The sequence below is a fragment of the Macaca fascicularis genome, chromosome Y, assembly GCF_037993035.2.
Source record: "Macaca fascicularis isolate 582-1 chromosome Y, T2T-MFA8v1.1".
Taxonomy (NCBI): Eukaryota; Metazoa; Chordata; class Mammalia; order Primates; family Cercopithecidae; genus Macaca; species Macaca fascicularis.
This window is the reverse complement of record NC_132903.1, coordinates 3,861,889-3,888,545: the sequence shown is the minus strand read 5'-3', so window position 1 is coordinate 3,888,545 and position 26,657 is coordinate 3,861,889. Positions and strand designations below refer to the sequence as shown.

The window sequence follows — 26,657 nt, the reverse complement described above, 5'->3', positions numbered from 1 at the left end:
CCATCCATCACATCCATCTTTCTATCAATCATATATTTATCATCCATCACATCTATCTATTATCTATCTATCTATCTATCTATCTATCTATCTATCTATCTATCTATCATCTATTACCTATTTATCCATTGCATCCAGCTATGTATTGGGTATCTATCTATCCATCTATCCATCATCTGTCTCTGTATCTATGTCTATTCCATCTATCTATCATCCTATCATCTACCTACCAATATACCTACCTTTCATCTATCTCTATCATCTATCAGTCTATCATCCTATTTAGCTATCATTCTATCATCTGCTTATTACCCTACCATCTTTCATCTATCTATCTATCTATCTATCTATCTATCTATCTATCTATCTTCTTTTATCTATCCATCCATCACATATATCTATCATCTACCTAGCACCTTTCTATATACATATATCTACTCTATCAATTATACAATCACCTACCTATCAACATACCTACTTTTCATATATCTCTGTCACTGATCAATCTGTCTACCTACTTATCATTCTATCGTCTATCTTATCTATCATCTAATATCCTATTACCTGTCAACCTATCTATCATCTATCTTTATCATTCTATCAATCAATCAATCATTCTATCATCTGTCTGTCTTTCTGTCTTTCTGTTTGTCTGCCTATTATCTATCTATGGCAGTAGTTCTCAACCAGTGAAAAGTTTGCTTCTAGGGAACATTTGTAATCATGTGTAGACATTTTTGGTGATCACAAATACGGAAGCGGGTGCTACTGGCATCTAACGGGTTAAGGTCAGGGAAGCTGCTCAACATCTTACAATGCACATGACAACCACATAAAACCAAGAATGTTCCTATCCAAAATGGTAATAGTGCCCCAATGTCAGTTATGCTGAAGTGAGGAAATCCTGCTCTAATCCTAGATAATCTTTGGGCAGGTGTGGTGTGTTTATTATTATTTAGGATTTTAGAACAAATCTGTCTAGCATGGTGAACACCCAAAACGGAATTGATATCAGCATCAAAATCCTTTTTCAGGCCGAGTGCAGGTGGCTCATGCCTGTAATCTCAGCACTTTGTGAGGCCAAGGTGGGTGAGTCACTTGTGGTAAGGTTACCTTGGGAGGCCAAGGCAGGAGAATCACTTGAACCCAGGAGGTGGGGGTTGCAGTGAGCCAAGGTAGCATCACTGCACTCCAGCCTGACAACAGAGTGAGACTCCATCTTAAAAAAAAAATCCTTTTCCATTTCTTGGATGCTGAGATTTCTCTAGATACTGCAAGCAGGGGAAATAATGATATCAGATGGGCAGGTGAGATTGTCAGTGACCAGGTTACCTAAGATCTGAGAAGACATGGAAAAGACTATGTTTTCTTCACACCAACTGCAAAAGGGAGTGATTAGAGGGTTTAAGGAAGGGAGTGACATGAACTGAAGTATTTGTTAAAACAGCAATGTTGGCCACTACCTGGAGAACTTGTCAGAGCTGGGCAAGTGAAGGAGGTAGAAATGAAGTAAACCCTGCAGAGAAATTGAGGGATGCTTGGTTGACAACAGGTGTGGCAGTAAATATGAAGGTACACAGAACATTTCCAAATGTACTTACAGGAAGGGCCAGCAGAAACTGCTGAGTGGTGGGAGTGAGAATGAGGACAAGCTTGAGGGAAGGACTTCTGCTTGGAGGGGAGGATTCTCCGTGTGGGTGAATGCTATCATTTGCTGGATGGCAAAGGCTGGGAGAGACAGGTGTGGGGGAAATAATTCAAAGCTGTATTTACCATGAGATAGTTGAGAATTCTGTGAGAATCTAAGGGGAGAATAGGGCTCAAGACCACGATGGAGATCTACAATGCATGTTCAGGGGAGCCTGGCCAATCAACCAATGGAACAGAGCCCTGGAAGTAAATAATCTGAACAGAGCCCACAGGAGGCAGATCTTCAGACAAAGGAGATAGGGTTCTGAGGCTCACTCTCTGAAATGGGTCAGAAACAGCTGGATGTTCTTCAGCACATTTTACTTCAAGGGTGTGCTATGTTCTGGTTCTATATTGTGGTCACCAAAAAGGTCTCCAGATGTTGCCAAATGTTCTCCATGGGCAAACTCATCCATTGTTGATAACTACTGTCACAGATAGATAATAGATACATACGTAGGCAGACAAATAATAGATAGATAGAGAGAATGGATAGACGATAGAGATAGATTGATTGACAGAGATAATAGGTAGGTAGATTATTAATAGATGACGGAGAATACATAGGTAGATTGATTAATAGATGATAGATAGATAGGATAGATAGATCAATAGATAGATGAAGGAAATAATTAAAGGACAGGAAGGACACCTAGGTGATAGGTAGGTGATAGGCAGACAGATGAAACATAGATTGATTGATAGATTGATAGATGATGGGTAGGAAGACAGATAAATTGGCTGATTGATGGTAGAGATAGATGTTAGGTAGGTAGATAGGAGATAGATAGATAGATAGATAGATAGATAGATACATAGATAGATAGATAGATAGATAGATAGATAGATAGATAGATAGATGATAGATAGATAGATAGATAGATAGATAGATAGATAGATAGATAGATAGATAGATATTGAGAAAAATAGACAGAATGGCTCATACTAAAACCATGGATAGCTGAATGTCAAATGTAACCTGAGAATTTTGGTGATTACTATCAAGGTGGAGAAGAAGCACAAATAGGAAGAAAGGATCAATACTGGTTGATTTCCCTTCAGATCTGGATAATTCCCCCTATTCGGGAAGGCACCCGAAGTCTGGGCTCCATATCAGCTCAGAAACCTTCCTGACTCTGTCATCTTCCTGCTGGCTGTTTTTAAGGGGCATTAGAGAGCTTGCAGATGCAGATGCAGATGCAGATGCCAAGGGTGCCAGATATGAGAATGGAAAGGATATTCTGGAACAGACATAAGCCTGGGGAATCACGTGAGTACCCCCTCTCAGAACCCAAGGGTATACATGTCCCCTTTTCGCATCCTTGTAAAAATCAGCAGAGAGTCTGGGAAATGAGCATGACACTCAGGGAACAGAATCTAACTGGAGACTGGGATGACCCTGCAAGAAGTGCAGTTCTGTGGCTCTGTAGCCCTATGGCTTACATTCCAGACTACCTTCATTACTATTGATTGGCACTCACTGAATATATAACCAACCCTGTGAAATGTTTATGGCATACAATATTTGCAAAATTATGTCATAGGTTCCGGTTAATATCACAAGGCAGAACTTAAAATAAAATAGGCAAGTATGGGCATTGTCAAAGCTGCAGAAAAGCATCATCAAAACCAGTTTTTTAATCAAGGGAAAAAAACATTTAAGAGTCTGTAAATCCATCTCTAAATAGATGCTATGTTGTTGGTTCCTAAAAAAAAATTTGGAAAGTAATTTTCAGAAATAGTTTTAGCTTGTCTAAGGACTTGGCCAGTAATTTCTCGTTCCTTGAGAGTCCTATATTCTCTCCAGACTGCTAAAACACAAATCAATCCCTTGAGTTTTATCTGTTAGACACTGCCCTTGCTTCAGTTTTTTCCTCAGCGAAATGCAAGATGCCAGACCCATTAGCTAATTTGAGATTGATTTTTCAGAAACAATGCTATTATGATACTATTAGTGATTTTTTTTCAAGTAGTATATTAGTTCTTGTTACAAATTAAACCAGATGGAAGTAATAGATGTTGATGCAGTGAAGTGATTCTCTAGGGATTTTAGATTTTTATTTTCATTTTAATATTACAGAAACTGTCTCTAGATATTACTGGCATCAACAGGAAAAAGAAACATTAACGTTTTGGTATATCTGTTTTATTCCCATGTTACAGTCAATCTTTATTGTGAGTTGTTTAAAATGAAACCATCAGAAACGTGTTGTAATTTAGAGGTTAGTTATGTTTTGCACTTAGAAAGTACTCTGTTTAAAAGTAAATGTGAGGGGCACGGCGGGCCGGGGCCTTTGTGTAAGGCGGTGGCGGCGATGGTGCTCGGGGCCCCGCGGAGCCGGGGGAAGAAAGAAACATGGATTTATTGTAAAAATAAATACAGAATATGATTTTTGTAGAAAATACTGAAAAGAATAAAAATGAAAACAAGGGGCGGAGCAAGATGGCCGAATAGGAACAGCTCCAGTCTCCAACTCCCAGCGCGAGCGACACAGAAGACTGGTGATTTCTGCATTTTCAACTGAAGTACTGGGTTCATCTCACTGGGGAGTGCCGGAGGATCGGTGCTGGTCAGCTGCTGCAGCGCGACCAGCCAGAGCTGAAGCAGGGCGAGGCATTGCCTCACCTGGGAAGCGCAAGGGGGAAGGGAATCCCTTTTCCTAGCCAGGGGAACTGAGACACACAACACCTGGAAAATCGGGTAACTCCCACCCCAATACTGCGCTTTAAGCAAACAGGCACACCAGGAGATCATATCCCACACCTGGCCGGGAGGGTCCCACACCCACGGAGCCTCCCTCATTGCTAGCACAGCAGTCTGTGATCTACCGGCAAGGCAGCAGCGAGGCTGGGGGAGGGGCGCCCGCCATTGCTGAGGCTTAAGTAGGTAAACAAAGCTGCTGGGAAGCTCCAACTGGGTGGAGCTCACAGCAGCTCAAGGAAACCTGCCTGTCTCTGTAGACTCCACCTCTGGGGACAGGGCACAGTAAACAACAAAAGCAGCAGAAACCTCTGCAGACGCAAACGACTCTGTCTGACAGCTTTGAAGAGAGCAGTGGATCTCCCAACACGGAGGTTGAGATCTGAGAAGGGACAGACTCCCTGCTCAAGTGGGTCCCTGACCCCTGAGTAGCCTAACTGGGAGACATCCCCCCTAGGGGCAGTCTGACACCCCACACCTCACAGGGTGGAGTACACCCCTGAGAGGAAGCTTCCAAAGCAAGAATCAGACAGGTACACTCGCTGTTCAGAAATATTCTATCTTCTGCAGCCTCTGCTGCTGATACCCAGGCAAACAGGGTCTGGAGTGGACCTCAAGCAATCTCCAACAGACCTACAGCTGAGGGTCCTGGAAAACAGGAAGGACACCTACACCAAAACCCCATCAGTACATCACCATCATCAAAGACCAGAGGCAGATAAAACCACAAAGATGGGGAAAAAGCAGGGCAGAAAAGCTGGAAATTCAAAAAATAAGAGCGCATCTCCCCCGGCAAAGGAGCGCAGCTCATCGCCAGCAACGGATCAAAGCTGGAGGGAGAATGACGTTGACGAGATGAGAGAAGAAGGCTTCAGTCCATCAAATTTCTCAGAGCTAAAGGAGGAATTACGTACCCAGCGCAAAGAAACTAAAAATCTTGAAAAAAAAGTGGAAGAATTGATGGCTAGAGTAATTAATGCAGAGAAGCTCATAAACGAAATGAAAGAGATGAAAACCATGACACGAGAAATACGTGACAAATGCACAAGCTTCAGTAACCGACTCGATCAACTGGAAGAAAGAGTATCTGCGATTGAGGATCAAATGAATGAAATGAAGCGAGAAGAGAAACCAAAAGAAAAAAGAAGAAAAAGAAATGAACAAAGCCTGCCAGAAGTATGGGATTATGTAAAAAGACCAAATCTATGTCTGATTGGGGTGCCTGAAAGTGAGGGGGAAAATGAAACCAAGTTGGAAAACACTCTTCAGGATATCATCCAGGAGAACTTCCCCAACCTAGTAGGGCAGGCCAACATTCAAATCCAGGAAATACAGAGAACGCCACAAAGATACTCCTCGAGAAGAGCAACTCCAAGACACATAATTGCCAGATTCACCAAAGTTGAAATGAAGGAAAAAATCTTAAGGGCAGCCAGAGAGAAAGGTCGGGTTACCCACAAAGGGAAGCCCATCAGACTAACAGCAGATCTCTCGGCAGAAACTCTCCAAGCCAGAAGAGAGTGGGGGCCAATATTCAACATTCTTAAAGAAAAGAATTTTAAACCCAGAATTTCATATCCAGCCAAACTAAGTTTCATAAGTGAAGGAGAAATAAAATCCTTTACAGATAAGCAAATGCTTAGAGATTTTGTCACCACTAGGCCTGCCTTACAAGAGACCCTGAAGGAAGCACTAAACATGGAAAGGAACAACCGGTACCAGCCATTGCAAAAACATGCCAAAATGTAAAGACCATCGAGGCTAGGAAGAAACTGCATCAACTAACGAGCAAAATAACAAGTTAATATCATAATGGCAGGCTCAAGTTCACACATAACAATCTTAACCTTAAATGTAAATGGACTAAATGGTCCAATTAAAAGACACAGACTGGCAAACTGGATAAAGAGTCAAGACCCATCAGTCTGCTGTATTCAGGAGACCCATCTCACACGCAGAGACATACATAGGCTCAAAATAAAGGGATGGAGGAAGATTTACCAAGCAAATGGAGAACAAAAAAAGCGGGGGTTGCAATACTAGTCTCTGATAAAACAGACTTTAAACCATCAAAGATCAAAAGAGACAAAAAAGGCCATTACATAATGGTAAAGGGATCAATTCAACAGGAAGAGCTAACTATCCTAAATATATATGCACCCAATACAGGAGCACCCAGATTCATAAAGCAAGTCCTTAGAGACTTACAAAGAGACTTAGACTCCCATACAATAATAATGGGAGACTTCAACACTCCACTGTCAACATTAGACAGATCAACGAGACAGAAAGTTAACAAGGATATCCAGGAATTGAACTCATCTCTGCAGCAAGCAGACCTAATAGACATCTATAGAACTCTCCACCCCAAATCAACAGAATATACATCCTTCTCAGCACCACATCGTACTTACTCCAAAATCGACCACATAATTGGAAGTAAAGCACTCCTCAGCAAATGTACAAGAACAGAAATTATAACAAACTGTCTCTCAGACCACAGTGCAATCAAACTAGAACTCAGGACTAAGAAACTCAATCAAAACCGCTCAACTACATGGAAACTGAACAACCTGCTCCTGAATGACTACTGGGTACATAACGAAATGAAGGCAGAAATAAAGATGTTCTTTGAAACCAATGAGAACAAAGATACAACATACCAGAATCTCTGGGACACATTTAAAGCAGTGTGTAGAGGGAAATTTATAGCACTAAATGCCCACAAGAGAAAGCAGGAAAGATCTAAAATTGACACTCTAACATCACAATTAAAAGAACTAGAGAAGCAAGAGCAAACACATTCGAAAGCTAGCAGAAGGCTAGAAATAACTAAGATCAGAGCAGAACTGAAGGAGATAGAGACACAAAAAACTCTCCAAAAAATCAATGAATCCAGGAGTTGGTTTTTTGAAAAGATCAACAAAATTGACAGACCGCTAGCAAGACTAATAAAGAAGAAAAGAGAGAAGAATCAAATCGACGCAATTAAAAATGATAAAGGGGATATCACCACCGACCCCACAGAAATACAAACTACCATCAGAGAATACTATAAACACCTCTACGCAAATAAACTGGAAAATCTAGAAGAAATGGATAATTTCCTGGACACTTACACTCTTCCAAGACTAAACCAGGAAGAAGTTGAATCCCTGAATAGACCAATAGCAGGCTCTGAAATTGAGGCAATAATTAATAGCCTACCAACCAAAAAAAGTCCAGGACCAGATGGATTCACAGCTGAATTCTACCAGAGGTACAAGGAGGAGTTGGTACCATTCCTTCTGAAACTATTCCAATCAATAGAAAAAGAGGGAATCTCCCCTAACTCATTTTATGAGGACAACATCATCCTGATACCAAAGCCTGGCAGAGACACAACAAAAAAAGAGAATTTTAGACCAATATCCCTGATGAACATCGATGCAAAAATCCTCAATAAAATACTGGCAAACCGGATTCAGCAACACATCAAAAAGCTTATCCACCATGATCAAGTGGGCTTCATCCCTGGGATGCAAGGCTGGTTCAACATTCGCAAATCAATAAACATAATCCAGCATATAAACAGAACCAAAGACAAGAACCACATGATTATCTCAATAGATGCAGAAAAGGCTTTTGACAAAATTCAACAGCCCTTCATGCTAAAAACGCTCAATAAATTCGGTATTGATGGAACGTACCTCAAAATAATAAGAGCTATTTATGACAAACCCACAGCCAATATCATACTGAATGGGCAAAAACTGGAAAAATTCCCTTTGAAAACTGGCACAAGACAGGGATGCCCTCTCTCACCACTCCTATTCAATATAGTGCTGGAAGTTCTGGCTAGGGCAATTAGGCAAGAGAAAGAAATCAAGGATATTCAGTTAGGAAAAGAAGAAGTCAAACTGTCCCTGTTTGCAGATGACATGATTGTATATTTAGAAAACCCCATTGTCTCAGCCCAAAATCTCCTTAAGCTGATAAGCAACTTCAGCAAAGTCTCAGGATACAAAGTTAATGTGCAAAAATCACAAGCATTCTTATACACCAATAACAGACAAACAGAGAGCCAAATCAGGAATGAACTTCCATTCACAGTTGCTTCAAAGAGAATAAAATACCTAGGAATCCAACTTACAAGGGATGTAAAGGACCTCTTCAAGGAGAACTACAAACCACTGCTCAGTGAAATAAAAGAGGACACAAACAAATGGAAGAACATACCATGCTCATGGATAGGAAGAATCAATATCGTGAAAATGGCCATACTGCCCAAGGTAATTTATAGATTCAATGCCATCCCCATCAAGCTACCAATGAGTTTCTTCACAGAATTGGAAAAAACTGCTTTAAAGTTCATATGGAACCAAAAAAGAGCCCGCATCTCCAAGACAATCCTAAGTCAAAAGAACAAAGCTGGAGGCATCACGCTACCTGACTTCAAACTATACTACAAGGCTACAGCAACCAAAACAGCATGGTACTGGTACCAAAACAGAGATATAGACCAATGGAACAGAACAGAGTCCTCAGAAATAATACCACACATCTACAGCCATCTGATCTTTGACAAACCTGAGAGAAACAAGAAATGGGGAAAGGATTCCCTATTTAATAAATGGTGCTGGGAAAATTGGCTAGCCATAAGTAGAAAGCTGAAACTGGATCCTTTCCTTACTCCTTATACAAAAATTAATTCAAGATGGATTAGAAACTTAAATGTTAGACCTAATACCATAAAAATCCTAGAGGAAAACCTAGGTAGTACCATTCAGGACATAGGCATGGGCAAAGACTTCATGTCTAAAACACCAAAAGCAACGGCAGCAAAAGCCAAAATTGACAAATGGGATCTCATTAAACTAAAGAGCTTCTGCACAGCAAAAGAAACTACCATCAGAGTGAACAGGCAACCTACAGAATGGGAGAAAATTTTTGCAATCTACTCATCTGACAAAGGGCTAATATCCAGAACCTACAAAGAACTCAAACAAATTTACAAGAAAAAAACAAACAACCCCATCAAAAAGTGGGCAAAGGATATGAACAGACATTTCTCAAAAGAAGACATTCATACAGCCAACAGACACATGAAAAAATGCTCATCATCACTGGCCATCAGAGAAATGCAAATCAAAACCACAATGAGATACCATCTCACACCAGTTAGAATGGCGATCATTAAAAAGTCAGGAAACAACAGGTGCTGGAGAGGATGTGGAGAAACAGGAACACTTTTACACTGTTGGTGGGATTGTAAACTAGTTCAACCATTATGGAAAACAGTATGGTGATTCCTCAAGGATCTAGAACTAGATGTACCATATGACGCAGCCATCCCATTACTGGGTATATACCCAAAGGATTATAAATTATGCTGCTATAAAGACACATGCACACGTATGTTTATTGCAGCACTATTCACAATAGCAAAGACTTGGAATCAACCCAAATGTCCATCAGTGACAGATTGGATTAAGAAAATGTGGCACATATACACCATGGAATACTATGCAGCCATCAAAAAGGATGAGTTTGCGTCCTTTGTAGGGACATGGATGCAGCTGGAAACCATCATTCTTAGCAAACTATCACAAGAACAGAAAACCAAACACCGCATGTTCTCACTCATAGGTGGGAACTGAACAATGAGATCACTTGGACTCAGGAAGGGGAACATCACACACAGGGGCCTATCATGGGGAGGTGGGAGTGGGGAGGGATTGCATTGGGAGTTATACCTGATGTAAATGATGACTTGATGGGTGCAGCACACCAACATATGTAACAAACCTGCACATTATGCACATGTACCCTAGAACTTAAAGTATAATAATAATAAATTAATTAAAAAAAAAAAAGTAAATGTGAAGAAAAGCATCCCCAAAACTGTAAATGAGATGCAAACAACTTCAGAAGTAATAGTCTTATTGGTGTTGTAAGTCTCAAGCCATTAAACAAATCATCTCTTTGAGGAGGGTGCATGCAGGGACTGTTCCCACCCTCATTTCCAGCCTGATAGCCTCCTTCCCTACACACAACACACACACACAGACCTGCTATGCAGGGAGTACTGCAATATATATATGAATAAATAAATATAAATAAATAAATATGTATATACATATTCTGTATCAGCCCCATGCTTTTTAGAGGGCTCCACCAAGGCCTGGCTGATGCTACCCCCAGCATAGGACCTGCCAATGTGCTAGGTTTGAGAGATGAGGTGGTTAATCCCAGCAAGTGGGACCATGTGTTAAAATGGTTCATGTATAAAAAACAATGACAGCCATTTTGCACACCAAGGGTGGAAGAAAAAGAAGTTATAGATAAGCTGTACTTTCAAATATCACACGCACCATCTCCCTGGATTCAAATGAGTTTTACCAGACATGGAAACAACACAAATATCCATCAATGATAGACTGGACAAAGAAAATGTGGTACATACGCAACATGGAATACTATACAGCTGTAAAAAGGAAAGAGATCTTGTCATTTTCAGGGACATGGATGAAGCTGGAAGCCATCATCCTCAGCAAACTAACAAGGGGAAGAGAAAACCAAACGCTGCATGTTCTCACTCATAAATGTGAGTTGAACATTGAGAACACATGGGCACAGGCAGGGGAACAACACATACCAGGGCCAGCTGGGGGATGGGGGTTGAGAGGAGGGAACATAGAGGATGGGTCAATAGGTGCAGCAAACCACCAGGGCACACATATACCTGTGTAACAAACCTGCACACTCTGCACGTGTATCTTGGAACTTAAAGTTATAAAAATAAATAAATAATAAATAAATAAAACAAATGGGTTTTAGCACTTCTTCCCTTTTTCTTACTTCCACTACACAAGAAATGTGTCCTGATAAATTACAAGATTGTGAAAAGGGAAGCTGGCTTACCTGTTACTATTCCCTCCTCTGGCAATGCCAGGCTGTTTTCCCCAATGAGCTATCATCATTGTGGTTGAATGTTCAGATGGCCAACTCCTAGAGTCTAAGAATATTTCACTGAGAAACCTATTTAATGGTCTGTTGCCATGGGTTAGGGAAATTGTCATCTTATTCCCTCAACGTTTCATTCTCTTATTCTACCGCTGTCAATAGGGAAGTTTCCATCTTACTCCCTCAACGTTTCATTCTCTGACTCTACCACTGTCAACAGAGAAATTTCCATCTTATTATGTCAATGGTTCATTCTCTTCTACCACTGTCAATAGAGGAGAATTTTTTTTTTTTTTTTTTAACTTTGTTCTATAAGATGTCCAGGTACCTTTACAGTTATTTGGCATTGGCTCAAATCTGGCCATTTTATTTTTATTAAAACATCTCCACGGTGGATATTTCTCAAACATTAATTTAATCAGTTGTTCTGGGGATAGACGCTAGAAAGTAGCTAATATATTTTGTTAAAGAACTCCAAATGATTGTTGACTATTAAAATTGCAGTTGAGCACCTGTAGTTCATAGCAACTAACAGTTAGGTCCACAAAACATTCGTGTGTGTAAAATGAAACCAATATATTAAAATTCTACCTTGCACAGCACATCAAAATATGTTTTTAAAAAGATGTTTATATTTTTAATAGCCAAAATCTGCAGGAATTCTTCTACTGCCTCAAAGTCACAATTCTATCATCTACACGACTTATAAAATGGCACAGATGTTCTGCTTATTTTTACCATTCTTAAATCGTTGCTGAAGTCTATTTAAATCATCTTCACTTGTTTAAGTGTGTGGCTCATGCATTCACCTCTACAATGTATTAAAGAAACGCTATCAAGGGAATTACTCAACAAACTCTAAAGTTGTTCATGCTGCTCCTTGATAGACCTTACAGCAGTGGCAACTGATGGGTATATTCAGATAATCATCGAAAAAGCTGCGTTTAGCATAACTAAAACGTTTCCTCTCTGTTCTGCCCATCTGCAGCTCCATAATTCTCGACAGAGCTACACAGAGGCAATGCACATACACACATGTAAAAGCAGATCAAGACGCACGCACTGACAGTGGCATGGTTCGGGAAGAAGGTGGTACAAACCCCAAATTGATTCTTTCCACGTGTTTAGCAATGCCAGCGGGCACGGAAGCCAGGGATCGGAACGTGCAGTGGACCTCGCTGGGTACGTAGCAGGCACAAGGAGGTGGGCAAGCCAGCGCCTCTCGCGGATGTCTCCAAAGCAGGATCAGCACCACGGAGAGGGCCCCCCAGTGCGCGTGCTTGGGCATCTTGTTGGGGTGCCTGATTCTGGGATACCTGACGTAGAACAACGAAAAGAGGTGCGCTTATTCACAGGTGGCACCGACTTCCTGTGGGCAATTTTTAAATTTGAATTGTGCATCAGGGTTTCAAGCTTCCCAGGACTTCACACGATGTGTTGTAGTGACGCTTAAACCATGGGAATTGAGAAAGATGGAACTCACAGCTTTTCTAAACTTTTCACCATTCACTTTAATCATGACTATAGAATATAATCTTCATCCTTGGCTTGGATACTACGATTTGGAAATCTGTCTTGCAGTCTGTAATTGTGGGTATGAAATAGGGGTTGGAGGATAGAGAGAGAGAGAGAGAGAGAGAGAGAGACAGAGAGAACATTAGAAAAGGATAGATTTCTATTTATGTTTCCATAATAAAAGAAATAACAAAATGTTGTGTTTCTGCCTCCAACGACAAGACTGAGTCATTATATATCTACACAAACAACAAATGCACGCCTGCCCACTCTCCCAGGTTCTGGAGGGTGAACTGCTGATTAAACACTCTAAAACCCAGGCTGGGCGCCGTGGCTCACTACTGTCATCCCAGCATTTTGGGAGGCCAGGGAGGGGGGATCACCTGAGGTCAGTATGTAGAGACCAGCCTGACTAACACGGAGAAATCCCATCTCTACTAAAAAATACAAAATTACTTCCTAAGAGAGGTGTTTATTTGTATTCTTTCCTTTAATGATATTTCTCAAACCTTTAATTCTAGCTTCTTCAAGAGCTTAAAGAGGTATTTGCTAGAAGAAGATTCATACTGTTATTTCTGGGTTGATTTACTATTTTGTCTTGGAAAAGCCAGAGAGTTTTTTTGATGATACAGAGTTGCTGTTAATCAGGGAGGAAGTCTGGGGGAATCTCCGATCATTCAATAAACAGGAAGGGCCTGCTTATGAAATATATTCAGGCAAACAGAAAAAAAATGGAGTCACTAAAAAAACGGAAAAGCTAGATTGCATCAGCTACCTCATTTAAAATGGCAGTGATCATTTTCTTTATGCCCTGGCAATGCCTATGTCATCTAACCTTTTGTCATCTCTTGAATGGCGTTCACTTAAAAATAGTGGCACACATGGAAAGTAAATAGGGATGCACAGCAAGCGCGCGCCTGCCCATTCGCCTGGGTTCTGAACAAACACGAACTGCTGATTAAAAATTCTAAAACCCGGGCCGAGCGCGGTGGCTCACGCCGGTCATCCCAGCATTTTGGGAGGCCGTGATGAAGCTCCGTCTGTATTAAAAGTACAAAATTTGCCGGTCGTGGTGGTGCAAGCCTGTAATCCCAGTTATTCGGGAAGCTGAGGCAGGAGAATCGCTTGAACCCGGGAGGCAGAGGTTGCGGTGAGCTGAGATCGGGCCATTGCACTCCAGCCTGGGCAACAAGAGGGACAGGACACTCGGTCTCAAAAATAATAATAATAATAACAACAATAATAAATAAAAATTCTAAAACCCTTTCTGTAAATGAGGAGTATTCAAACCTGCAGCTTTTCCTGCCTTTAGTGACCTAGAAAAGGTTATTAAGGCCAGGGGCGCGCCTCCCTTCAGTTGCCCATCAAGGACTGATGGTGCACTTGGTAGCTTTGCAAAAAAGTTAAACTCCGGGTTCCGCCCGTGAGTGCTGGAACAAACTGACTCCCGCAGCTCTTCAAGTCCTCGGAGTTTTCTCTCTCGCCAGAGCCCAGGTTGCCCCCGCCCCTGCCAGCGCGCCTGACCTCGGTGCTGGGCTGGTCCCAAGGGCAGCCCAGGACGCCAGTCCCCAGCATCAGGTGTCTGGGGGCGGACTTGGCCCGGGCTTTCCAGAGGACTCCTCAGCCTCCGCTCCCTGTACGACCTCCCACCCCGGCACCAGCCAGGAAACTCGCCCCCAGACAACCCTAATCCCTCGGACGCGGGGTCAGGTCTCTCAGTCGCAGAGAAAGCGGCCCCGCGCCAGTTAGGCCGCCGGAGACTGTCTGCGAACCCTGCCGGGAAGTAGGGGTGGTGAGGCCGTCTGCTTTCTTCTTGGCCCGGGGTGGACAACCTAGAGTGGGAGCGCTGGCCGCCCTACGCCCCTGGCTCGCTTCCAGAGTACGTTGGTTCGCGTCGAGCTGTATGCGGGTGAATTATGTGCTTTCCCAAAACTCGGATGGGGTAGCGCCGCGAGTCCTCGGACTTGGACTTCAAACTCCTTCTCTCTGAGGTGATGGCTTTTTTTTTTTTTTTTTTTTTTTTTTTTTGAGACGGAGTCTCGCTGCTGTCGCCCAGGCTGGAGTGCAGTGGCGGGATCTCGGCTCACTGCAAGCTCCGCCCCCCGGGTTCACGCCATTCTCCTGCCTCAGCCTCCCAAGTAGCTGGGACTACAGGCGCCGCCACCTCGCCCGGCTAGTTTTTTGTATTTTTTAGTAGAGACGGGGTTTCACCTTGTTAACCAGGATGGTCTCGATCTCCTGACCTCGTGATCCGCCCGTCTCGGCCTCCCAAAGTGCTGAGATTACAGGCTTGAGCCACTGCGCCCGGCCGACTGTCTTTTTTTCTTTTCTTTTCTTTTCTTTTCTTTTCTTTTCTTTTCTTTTCTCTCTCTCTCTCTCTCTCTCTCTCTCTCTCTCTCTCTCTCTCTCTCTCTCTCTCTCTCTGTCTCTGTCTGTGTGTGTGTATGTGTGTGTGTGTGTGTGTGTGTGTGTGTCTCAGATCACACTAGGGGTTGGGTTGTCCCATTTCCAGGGAAAGCCTGGACAAGAGTAGGAGGAAAGAGGCGGGGAAGGAGTAGGGGAACAGAGGAGGGAGAGGAGACTTTAAGTAGTCAAAGCCTGAGCAACTTGGAAAGAGGGCCCTCAAGTGTCCTTTCCCCCACCGATTGCAGGAGCAGAGTGGGCTTCATTTAGGAATTCCGTCGGCAGCTTCCTAGAAACGCCGGATGGCTGGGTTTTAGGTCTCCAGAGAGAGCGAGGGATGAGGAGCGCGTTTGGGAGAGGGAAAAAAGGAGGCACGGATGTCTGGGCTTAAGTAGACCTGAATGCATCCTCCGTGAAGATCTGGATCTCCTCCCTAACTGATCCTCAGCTACTTAAAATTGCAGGCATTCAGGTATCCTGATTTCTTAGCAACTTCGAATTATGTTGGGGAACAGTGCAATCTGCCTGCATGCGGGCCCTTTACCCTCAGTTTTTCCCTTGGGCGTCCATCAAATCCCGTTACCCCCTGCAAGCAGACACAGCAGCCCTCGGGCACCCCGGCCACCCTGGGTTCTCACCTGTCCTTAGGAAGCCGCCGCACACTGGAGCGGTGAGCCGAGAGCATCCTCCAAGCCGAGGCGCGCGAGTCGCTGCCGGGAGTCTGCCAGGGTCATGCCCTTCCCCTGGCGGGGAGTGAGGCAGCTCGGCTTTCCAGTGCGACGCAGCGAGCAGGCGCCCTTTTATTCCAGGCGCTGCGAGGCTTCCCCAAATCCACGCCTCGGCACACCCTCACCCTGCCCCACCCCGGGGAGACGGGGCGCAGGCCGGAGCCAAGGGACCCTGGCCGCGCCGCTCGCGCTCAGCTTTCCTCTCGCATTTTCATTGCGCCTGGGCCAGGGTGGGCATGCCTCCCTCACTTCCACTGCAAGAACCGCAGGCAGCTTCGAGAAGGAGGGCTCCTTGTCAGAGACAAGTCCTGGGACCCAGGAGGGAAGGCCGAGATGCAGGGAGCGAGTTGGGAGCCACAGTACAGAGTCCGCGCTTGGAGAACGCCTAAGCAGCGCCGGGAACGTTTCTGTTCCTTTCAGGGTAGAGAGAAGGAGCAGCGTTTGCGCTTCTCCGGGCCAGATGGCGTTTTCTCTGGCAGCTCTTCCCAGCCCGTGTGCAGGCAGGAGCGGGCTGGCCCAGCCGGCATCCAGCTAGCTGCAGGCAGGGCTGCAACGTGAGAGCCGCCGCCACGCCCTCCCGCCTCTCCAGGACTCCCGGGAGCCCGCCTCCCTCCCTCTGCCGGAGTCTTCCTGCCAGAAAGGTGGAACGGCTCCCCTCCGCGTGGGGAGCCTTCGAGGGTCAGGGCGAGGGCTGAGACGTTCGAAGGGTGGATGGTATTGTCTGCGGAGGGCGTGGGTGGAGGGTGGGAGCGACCTGGCGACAAGGCGAAAAGTAGAGGGTAGGTCCCTATTCCAGGAGGCAGATGAGGAGAAGGCGGCTGCCTGGCTTCCTAGATAAGTCAGACCTGGAATGGTGGGGAGAGGTCAGGACAGGAACTTCGGTCAGCAGAGCCCACCTGGGGTAAAAACATGGAGCTCAGACAGGTGTGCAGGGCCCGGAAAGGCACCATTGCACCAGCTTCTTGAGGGGTGCACCAGCGACTGCTTTTCGCTGTTCCTCTGGTTAGCCGCATTCCTCTTCCTAAGCAGCATTTTGACAACACGTCTTTAGGGTCAGTGTTTGCCTGTTGTGTTCTCTGATTTACAAAAGACATCTGTGAGTATATAAAAATTTTTTTTACAAGCCCAGTGGTATCATGTACTTGTACAACCAATCCTCTCTGCTGAGATGCCCCTGAAGCAGGTGGACGGCTTTTATTTATTTATTTTTATTTATTTACTTATTTGAGACAGAGCCTCGCTCTGTTGCCCAGGCTGGAGTGCCAGTGGCACGATCTTGGGTCACTGTAACCTCTGCCTCCAGGGCTGAAACGATTCTCCCACCTCAGTCCCCCATGTAGCTGGGACTACAGGCATGTGCCACAAGCATGTGCGACCACACCAGGCTAATTTTTGTATTATTATTATTGTTATTATTTTTGTACAAACAGGGTCTCACTGTGTTGCTCAGGCTGGACTCTTAGCCTTAAGTGATCTACCCATCTCTGCCTCCCAAAGTGCTGCGTGTCAAGCCTCTGAGCCCAAGCGAAGCCATCATACCCCTGTGATCTGCATGTAAAATCCAGATGTCCTGAAGCAACTGAAAAACCAGAAAAAAGAGCCCTGGAGGCACAGGTTATGGTGAATCGGTGCCATGGCACTCCAGCCTGGGTTACAAGAGCAAAACTCTGTCTCCAAAAAAAAAAAAAAAAAAAAAGAAGATGAAGTGACAATAGCCAGTTCCTGCCTTAACTGATGACATTCCACCATTGTGATTTGTTCCCACCCCACCCTGACTGATCACTTAACCTTGCGGCATTTCTTCTCCTGGACAATGAGTCTCAGGAACTCCCCATTGAATACCTTGTGACCACCACCCCTGCCTGCAGAGAACAACCCCCTTTAACTGTGATTTTCCACTACCTTCCCAAATCTTATAAAACTGTCCCACCTCTATGTCCCTTTGCTGATTCCTTTTTCAGATTCAGCCCTCCTGCACCCAGGATTAAAAAGCTTTACTGCTCACACAAACCCTGTTTATTGGTCTCTTCACACAGACTCTCCTAACACTGGAATTACAGGCATGAGCCACCATGCCCAGCAGACATGCAATTTTTAAAAGGCAATGCATGGAAAAGGTATAATTGAGAAGTATCTGCTCTTTAGGTTTGATGCCCTGTCCTACATCCAGCACTCTGTCAGGGCCTGTCAGGAAGAAGGTGGGAATAAGCCTAAGAAATAAGTTGCTTCCCCTGCATGGAGCCTGGACCATCTTAGCTCCTCCTAAGAAACACAGCATCTAGGAATTCCTCACCACCTTCCTCCCACACCTAGGGTGGCTTCCACAGAGTTGATAGTCAGGAAACACTGGTTCATAAATGGGAATTCATTCCTTATCTAGCTTTTGTTTTCAGCATGTGTTGACGGAGTTCCAGGGATTAGTCAAATAACCTTAGGTAGCCTCTTTCTGGGCATGTCCCAAACCCATTGATTAAATTATGAAACAAAACAAAACAAAAAACAACCATCTCTTGAACATCTCTTTACCTTTGTTAATAATGTTGCCACCCATCTTGTCAGCTAAACTAGAAGCTCAAGCCATCCTCCCCTTCTGCCTCTCCTTCATGTCTTCCTCATAGTCAACTGGTTGCCAAGTTTAGATCATGATGGCTAAGAATCTCTGGGCCCAATGTGCTCTTCTCTCCACCTCTCTCACTGCAGTTGCATGGATATGTCTTATATTTTGACAACTTCTTCCTCCACCAACTCCTTCTCATTCATCCCTTCCAGGCCATCACTGAGACTTAGAGGGGTGCCATCATCCTCAAACCCAAGGCTGAAGTTTTCCATGGGTGGCTGGTGCCACACCCTATACTTCCCAGCCTGTCACTGGGCTCTTCCTTTTGCTGATATATCCGGCTTATCAAGAACAGGCAGCACATCTCTGATTTTTGTTGTTGTTGTTGTTGGTTTATGCCACTGTTTTGACAAACTTCTCCTTAGTCTCCATTGTATAGCGTTACCTTGCATCTGTATCCATTGCTAATGTGGGCTTTTTCCTGCATTGTGGACAATCACTCACCTTCTTTTCATGCTGTCATAGCTTCTTGACACCTGGAGTATAGTACACAGCTTGGCATACACCAGGTGTTCAATTGAATGAGTGAACAGATGAATGAAAGAAAGAACGAAAGAACGAAAGAAAGAGAGAAAGAAAACATGACTAAGGTTGAATTCTATTAAGAAATGTCTAGATTTGGCCGGATGCAGTGGCTTATGCCTGTAATCCCAGCACTTTGAGAGGCTGAGGCAGGAAGATTCCAGGAGTTTGAGCCTAGGCAACATGGGAAAACCATATCTCTACAAAAAAAAAAAAAAAAAAAAAAAACAAGCAAACAAAAAACCAACCAGGCATAGAGGCATATGCCTATAGTTTCAGCTACATACTGGGGGCTGAAAAGAGAGAATCGCTTGAGACTTTGCAGTGAGCCAAGATTGCACCAGTGCACTCCAGCCAGGGTGACAAAGCAAGACCCTGCCTCAAAAAAAAAAAAAAAAAAAAAAAAAAAAGTCAAGATGTCCCTACACTAAGGAAATCTATTTGTGCTAGCGAATTCAGAGGGAATATTATTGCCACACTTAATAGATAATATCTATTAATACCTCTAAATACTTGTGCTACCTGGATAATCTGCACCCCAAAAATGGTTTATCAAAGGCAGTTAAAGGCAGAAGTTTATGGAAATTAGATTAATTGTCGAATCCCTTGAAGTGCCAAGAGAGTTCCTTAAATACAGGAGGTTTGGAGTACGTATTGGTTAAATTAAATTCATCTGTTTACTAATAATTTCAAAATATGGTGGGTGAGCAGGGATGATCAAATGAAGGGCAGGTCAGTACTTGTAGCTACAGAATGTACTTCAAGCAAAAGAATAATACTGAATTCAGCGATTAACCAAAGGTCGGAGCCTTCTTAATCGCCAAATGCCATGGAACCTGACGGATTGCTTGTTACGGATGCACCGGTGACTTTTACCAGCCACTGCTTTTCACTGTTCCTCTGGTTAGCAGCATTTCTCTTCCTGAGCCAGCATTTTGACAACATGTCCTTATTATCAATGTTTGCCTGTTTTGTCTTTGATCTATAAAAGACATCTGTGAGTATTAAAAAAAAAATAGAACTTTCTGGTTTTTTTACAAGCCTAATGGTACCATTTCCTTGTGTAACCAATTCTGTTTGCTGAGATGCCTCTGAAGCAGGCTGATGGCATGCCACTTTTAAAAAGTGATGTGTGAAAAGACATGATTGAGAAGTGTCTGCCTTTTAAATTCAACCCGCTAGACTGACGCATTCAGAAGGAAATCCAAACAGGTTTGCTAATTCACTTCTCATTACCCAACGCTGACCCTCCACAGAGACCATCTTTCCTCTAGAAATATGGAGATAGGGAAACTTGCAGCCCAGGAGACCCAGGAGGCCCTTACCATGGGGAAGCCATCATCCCTCTGCCTCCATCATAAGACCTTTAAAATCCACTTTTCTTGCAAGGCTTTAACCAACAGCAGAACCATAGGTGATTAAGTCAGACAGATATTAGAGCTCAAACCACCTCCTCCTACTACTCACTATTTCTTGGCCAGAGGGCCTAGAACACACTATTCTCCCTTCCTAAAATTAGATTTCTCAGGGGTACAATAAGGGTAATTTTACCTCTTGGAGGTGTCGTAAAGACAGAATGCAATGCTGTATAGAGAGAACTGAACATACTACCTGCACCACATCTGTAGTTAATATTTATATAGAGGATCCAGTGAACCTACAGTCATTTTTTCAACTTTATTGCTGTGTTTTTTATCTTCCTATCCAGGTGCTACCCCAATGCAGAGTCTCTGGAGGTGCACTGGCTGTTTTGTGTATGAACTGCAGTTCCTGGCGATTCTGATTTCAATGTGAAAATCTAATATTCTAAAGGACTCTGTGGATCACTATGTAATTTTCTTAACAGGGTTGTAAAAGTAACTTCCTTAGTCACTTTTTTAATGCCTGCAAATCCCACTGCTTCCTAAACTCTGTAATCAGGAGAAGGGCTGATCTAGTGAATACCTTTGAATGACTGGAGAGAAAAAAAATAGTTTACACAGGAAATCTCTACTTCAAACTCATGGGCTTGCATAGCTCAGAAATCCCGGGGGCAGACTAATAGCTAGTGGGGTTGTATCTTTATTTGAGCAGAAACAGACTTTTAGGAATTTTCCATGGGAACTTGCCCTCATCTGTCTAGGGTAAACCTTAAATAAAAATACAGGCTACTGGCCACCTCGATGAAAAGGAGGGGGTATTTTTATTTTTCTTCTTATCCTCATAGCACAGTCAGTAGGAATACCCTGTTCTGTTGCATGTACTAAAATGCTTCCAGATTTTCTCAACTTTAAAATAGAACAGCAGCATGGAAAATAAGTAAATAAACACAAGGAACATGTCAGAGAAACCCTCTAGATCTCTTAAGTACAGTTGAGTTATCTCTGCAAATTAGGCTGGAGAAAATTCTGCTTAGCATGGTGCACATCAGCCTACAGAGAAAAGCATTGTGGAGAAGTGAACTTGCCTGACCCAGCTTGGGAGGACGTGCTGATGGGGATTTCCGGGCAAAATGAAAGTTGTCTACTATTGTCTCTTACTAGGACCAGCAGTACTTAGAACACGGAACTCAGATACAGGCTTCTCTGCTCTGGATCCCTAAAATTTCAGTTGGTAGAAAAGCAGCTGCAGAAAATGAGATTGTGGAAGGTTACCCTCTTCTTCCCTGACCCAGACCACACAGGCCAGTGAATTGCAGACAGGGAACGGCAAGAAAATGTCAACAATTATTAATCTTCAAATATCTCAGTCCTGGATGGGTAATTCAGCAGAAACCAAGACCTAGCTCACATTTTTTGTAGGGGGATGGAGTCTCACTCTGTTGTCCAGGCTGGAGTGCAATGATGGAATCATGGCACGCTGCAAACTCCACTTCCTGGATTCAAGTGATTCTCCTGCCTCAGACTCCTAAGTAGTTGGGCCTGCACGCGCACGCCATCTTGCCTAACTAATTTTTGTATTTTTAGTAGAGACAGGGTTTCACCATGTTGGCCAGGCTGATCTCAAACTCCTGACCTCAAGTCATCCATTCATCTCACCTTCCCAAAATGCTGGGATTACACACCTGAGCCAACACACTCAGCCCATCTCACTTTTCAAAATAAAAATGACACAGGGTCTCTTTTTCAACGTAAAACTATTCATTTCAGAAAGATGTTCTATAAATGATGAACACTCACAATTCTGGAGTTCACACCAAGAGGGAGCCCTAATGAAAACTACGGACTTTGGGTGACTTCAATGTTTCCATGTGGATTCATCTGTTGTAACAGACGTCTCACCCTGCTGAGAGATATTGATCATGGAAGAGCGGGTGTGTGTGTAGGAAAGGGATATATAAAAATTTCTGTGCCTTCTGCTCAATTTTGCAGCTCAGACTGCTCTAAAAATAAAGTCTAGTTTTTAAAAGTCTATATTTAAAGAGTTGAGACTCTTTCTTTCCCGTGTTCTGTTTTGGCTTACGTTTTTGCTGATTCGTCTTCTTTCAGACAAGCTGCCTTTTGGAATACAAACCAAATGGCTTCTAGGGGATTCCACATGGAAGCTGCCCTAGAAGCTTGTGAGGAAGAAGGAAAGAATGTCACTGAAACTAGTTTGAGCACTAATGGCTGGTGGAGACCTTGCCCTTGAGTGGCATGGTCTAGAAATTTCCTAGGACAGTGGTCCCTAATGTTTTTGGCACCGGGACAAATTTCATGGAAGACAACTTTTCTGTGGAGTAGGATGGGGGTGGGACATATGGTTTTGGGATGATTCAAGCACATTACATTTATTGTGCACTTTATTTATATTATTATTCCACTGTAATATACAATGAAATAATTCTACAACTCACCATCATGTAAAATCCACGGGAGCCCCGTGCTTGTTCTGCTGCAGCTAGGCAGTCCCATCTGGGGGTGATGGGATAGACAGTGACAAATCATCAGGCATTAGATTCTCATAAGCAGCCTGCAACCTAGATCCTTCATATGTGCAGTTCACAATAGGGTTTCTGCTCCAGTAGGAATCTGATGCTGCTGCTGACCTGACAGGAGGTGGAACTCAGGATGGGAAGCAGTGTAAACACAGACGAAGCCTCGCTCACTGACCTGCTGCTCGCCTCCTGCTGTGCAACCTGGTTTCTTTCTTTTTTTTTTTTTTTTTTTGAGACGGAGTCTCACTCTGTCACCCAGGCTGGAGTGCAGTGGCCGGATCTCAGCTCACTGCAAGCTCCGCCTCCCGGGTTTAGACCATTCTCCTGCCTCAGCCTCCCGAGTAGCTGGGACTACAGGCGCCCACCACCTCACCCGGCTAGTTTTTTGTGTTTTTAGTAGAGACGGGGTTTCACCGTGTTAGTCAGGATGGTCTCCATCTCCTGACCTCGTGATCCGCCCGCCTCGGCCTCCCAAAGTGCTGGGATTACAGGCTTGAGCCACCGCGCCCGACCGCAACCTGGTTTCTAACAGGCTGGTAGCAGTCTATGGCCCATGGGGTTGCAAACCCCTATCCTATGACATTCTTCTTACATGTGGATGGATTCTAAGACCCATCTCACTTTTCAGAATAAAACTGGTAAATGGTCTCTCCTTCAGCATGAAACTATTAATTCAGAAAGATGTCCTATAAATAGTGAATACTCAGAATTCTATAGGACACCATGTGAAGTGCTTTCCCTTTTGGTCTCACTCTGTTGCCCAGACTGATCTCAAACCCCTGATCTCAACCCCTCTTCTCACCTTGGCCTCCCAATGTGCTGGGATTATAGGCATGAACCACTGCATCCAACAACTATTCTCTTTTTGCATCTGGCCTATTTTACATAGCATAACATATTTGAAGTTCATTCATGTGGTACCACTTACTAGAATGTCTTTCCTGTTTAAGACTGAATAATATTCCTTTTTGGTATATAACACATTTACTGTTTGGCCTTTTTTTTTTTTTTTTTTTTTTTTTTGTAGAAGCAGGGTTTTACCACATTGAAATTCACCTGTTGATGGACACCTGGGTTGCTTCTGCCTTTTGGCTGTGCAGAATAATGCTGCTATGAACATGATTGTGTGGTCTACAACACATGTTTTTCAAGGGGAAAAAAAAGGCAGACACACACTAGATACATTCCATAATCAGAGGAAAAAGAAAGAGGCCTTTATCTACAAATTTAAAAAGAAAACTTTTACCGGCTTTAGACTTCTTATCAGAAGGATACAATATATCAGAAAGTATGAAGTGGAGTTTTTAAATATCTGAAGGAATATTACTTTACAATAAGGCTGTTTGGAGTTAGAAAGATGCACATTCAGGCCGAGTGAGGTGGCGCATGCCTGAAATCCCAGCACTTTGGAAGGCTGAGGGGGGAAGGTCACAAGATCAGGAGATTGAGAGCATCCTCGCTAACACAGTGAAACCCCGTCTCTACTAAAAAAAAAAAAAAAAAATACAAAAAATTAGCCAGGCATGGTGGCAGGCACCTGTAGTTTCAGCTACTTGGGAGGCTGAGACAAGAGAGTGGTGTGAACCCGGGAGGCGGAGCTTGCAGTGAGCCAAGATCATGCCGCTGCACTCTGGCCTGGGCGACAGAGCGACACTCCATCTCAAAATAAATAAATAAATAAATAAATACATAATACAAAAAAATTTTAAAAAGAGAAAAGAAAAGAAAGATGCATGTTTGCCAAAATTTATATCCCAAACATTCTTCCTGGAAAAATAAAGTCCCAAGGATACACTCCTGGAAAAACAAAGAATATTTGGGGAAAATAAAACAGAATAAAAAGAGCAGTAGAAATAATCAAGGATGCTTGAGAAGAAATGTTCCCCTAGGCAACAGCCCTGGAAAGAATTCCAGATCGTAGTGCAAGGAGGACCCAGGCCTCTCCAGAGAATATCTTCATGCTTGAAATGAAGTGAGGGCAATGTGTATTTTCCTGATGGATATCAGACTGGTGAAAAATAATTGGAAACTTCAAGAAAACAATAGCTGTGCAAAAATTTTGTAGCTATCTCACCCCACTTTTTGAAAAATCTGTGTTCCTGAATCACAGTGCCCCTCACTTTACTAAAAGCGATGGGTCTACCATGTCCTTATAATTGATGCATGACTTGTGAGCTGACTCCCTGGGCAGGCATGTAGTTACTGAAGGGAAGATTCAACACTTCTTACATTACCAAATCCACTACTCCTCTAATAAGGAACTATAGGAAAGAAGGAAGAACCAACATATAAGGTAAGTTTTGCTTTGTTTTTATTATTATGTTACATTGTATTTTTATTATGAGGCAGAGTATTTTACCCATGAGTTTTTTATTTTGAAAATTATTAGATAAGATTATTAATATTATCTTAACTAATGTAATATTGTATTATCTAATATCTAATGGTTATTATTGTAAGATAATTATAAAGATAATTAAATTATTATAAGATAATTATTTATGATCGCCTTTCCTCATTTATTTCTCAGGCATAATCACTGTAAAGATAGGCATAAGTATGAAGTGTTATTCATTCACTATATAAAATATTTTAAATGGCACACATCAGTATTTATTAACAGATGATTCACCATCTATAAAAATTTAGAGAAGTTAAAATAAATTCCTAAAGACCACTTTCTGTTTAAGACTGGAAGGAGAAAGAAGGGATAGACAAAAAGCTTAGTATTATTATTATTTTTTTTTTACTCTAGACATTTTTGGTTTTATACCCAAAAGGGGGATTTGTCTGATTTAGAAAGAATGTCTTCTGATTTTTATGTTTAAAAGGACCACTGAATGTTTTATTGCCTTGACATTTAAACTTAAAGCCATTAAGCAATATGAGGTTAACCTAGTTAAACTCCCAAAAGACCCAGGGCACATAGTGCTTTTCATCTCCTGGTTTTTCTTTTTTCTTCTTTTACTCTGAAATATATATATATTTTTTTGAGATGGAATCTCACTCTGTTGCTCAGGCTGGAGTGCAGTGGCATGATGTTGGCTCACTGTACCCTCCACCTCCCAGGTTCAAGCAACTGTCCTGCCTCAGCCTCCCAAGTAGCTGCGACTATAGGCACCTGCCACCATGCCTGGCAAGTTTTTGTATTTTTGTAGAGATGGAGTTTCACCATATTGGTCAGTTTGATCTTGAACTTCTGACCTTGTGATTCACCTACCTTGACCTCCCAAAATGCTGGGATTACAGGCGTGAGCCACCACACCCAGCTGAAATAATCTTTTAAAAAGAAATATTTCTCATTTAAATAAAATGTGTCTGAAGTTTAGTAATTTCATAAGTTTCACTTTTTATTTTGGGATAAAACTCATGTAACATAAAATGGACTATTTTAACCATTTTGAAGTATGATTCAGTGGCATTTAGTGCAGTGGTCCCCAACCTTTGTGGCACCAGACACTGGTTTAGTGGAAGACAATTGTTCCATGGACAGTGGTGGTGGGGTTGAGGAAGTTGGTTCCGGGATGATTCTAGTACATGACATTTATTGTGCACTTTATTTCTATTATTATTCCATTGTAATATATGAGGAAATAATTCTACAACTCACCATCATGTGGAATCAGTGGGAGTCCTAAGCTT

The 26,657-nt window shown here is 43.0% G+C and overlaps 1 protein-coding gene across 1 annotated transcript in view; it reads right to left on the bottom strand.

Annotated features, from left to right (window-relative positions):
* LOC141409541 (matrix-remodeling-associated protein 5-like) overlaps nucleotides 1-16,560 on the bottom strand; it is a 62,869-nt gene extending 46,309 nt beyond the window's left edge. The window contains exons 1-2 of the mRNA XM_074030582.1: nucleotides 15,892-16,560; nucleotides 12,436-12,651 (exon numbers count right to left, since the gene is read on the bottom strand). Coding sequence (XP_073886683.1) covers nucleotides 12,436-12,651; nucleotides 15,892-15,938 — 263 coding nt within the window. The 5' untranslated portion in view covers nucleotides 15,939-16,560. The remainder of the gene's footprint in view (nucleotides 1-12,435; nucleotides 12,652-15,891) is intronic.
* Between the last annotated feature and the right edge of the window lie 10,097 nt (nucleotides 16,561-26,657).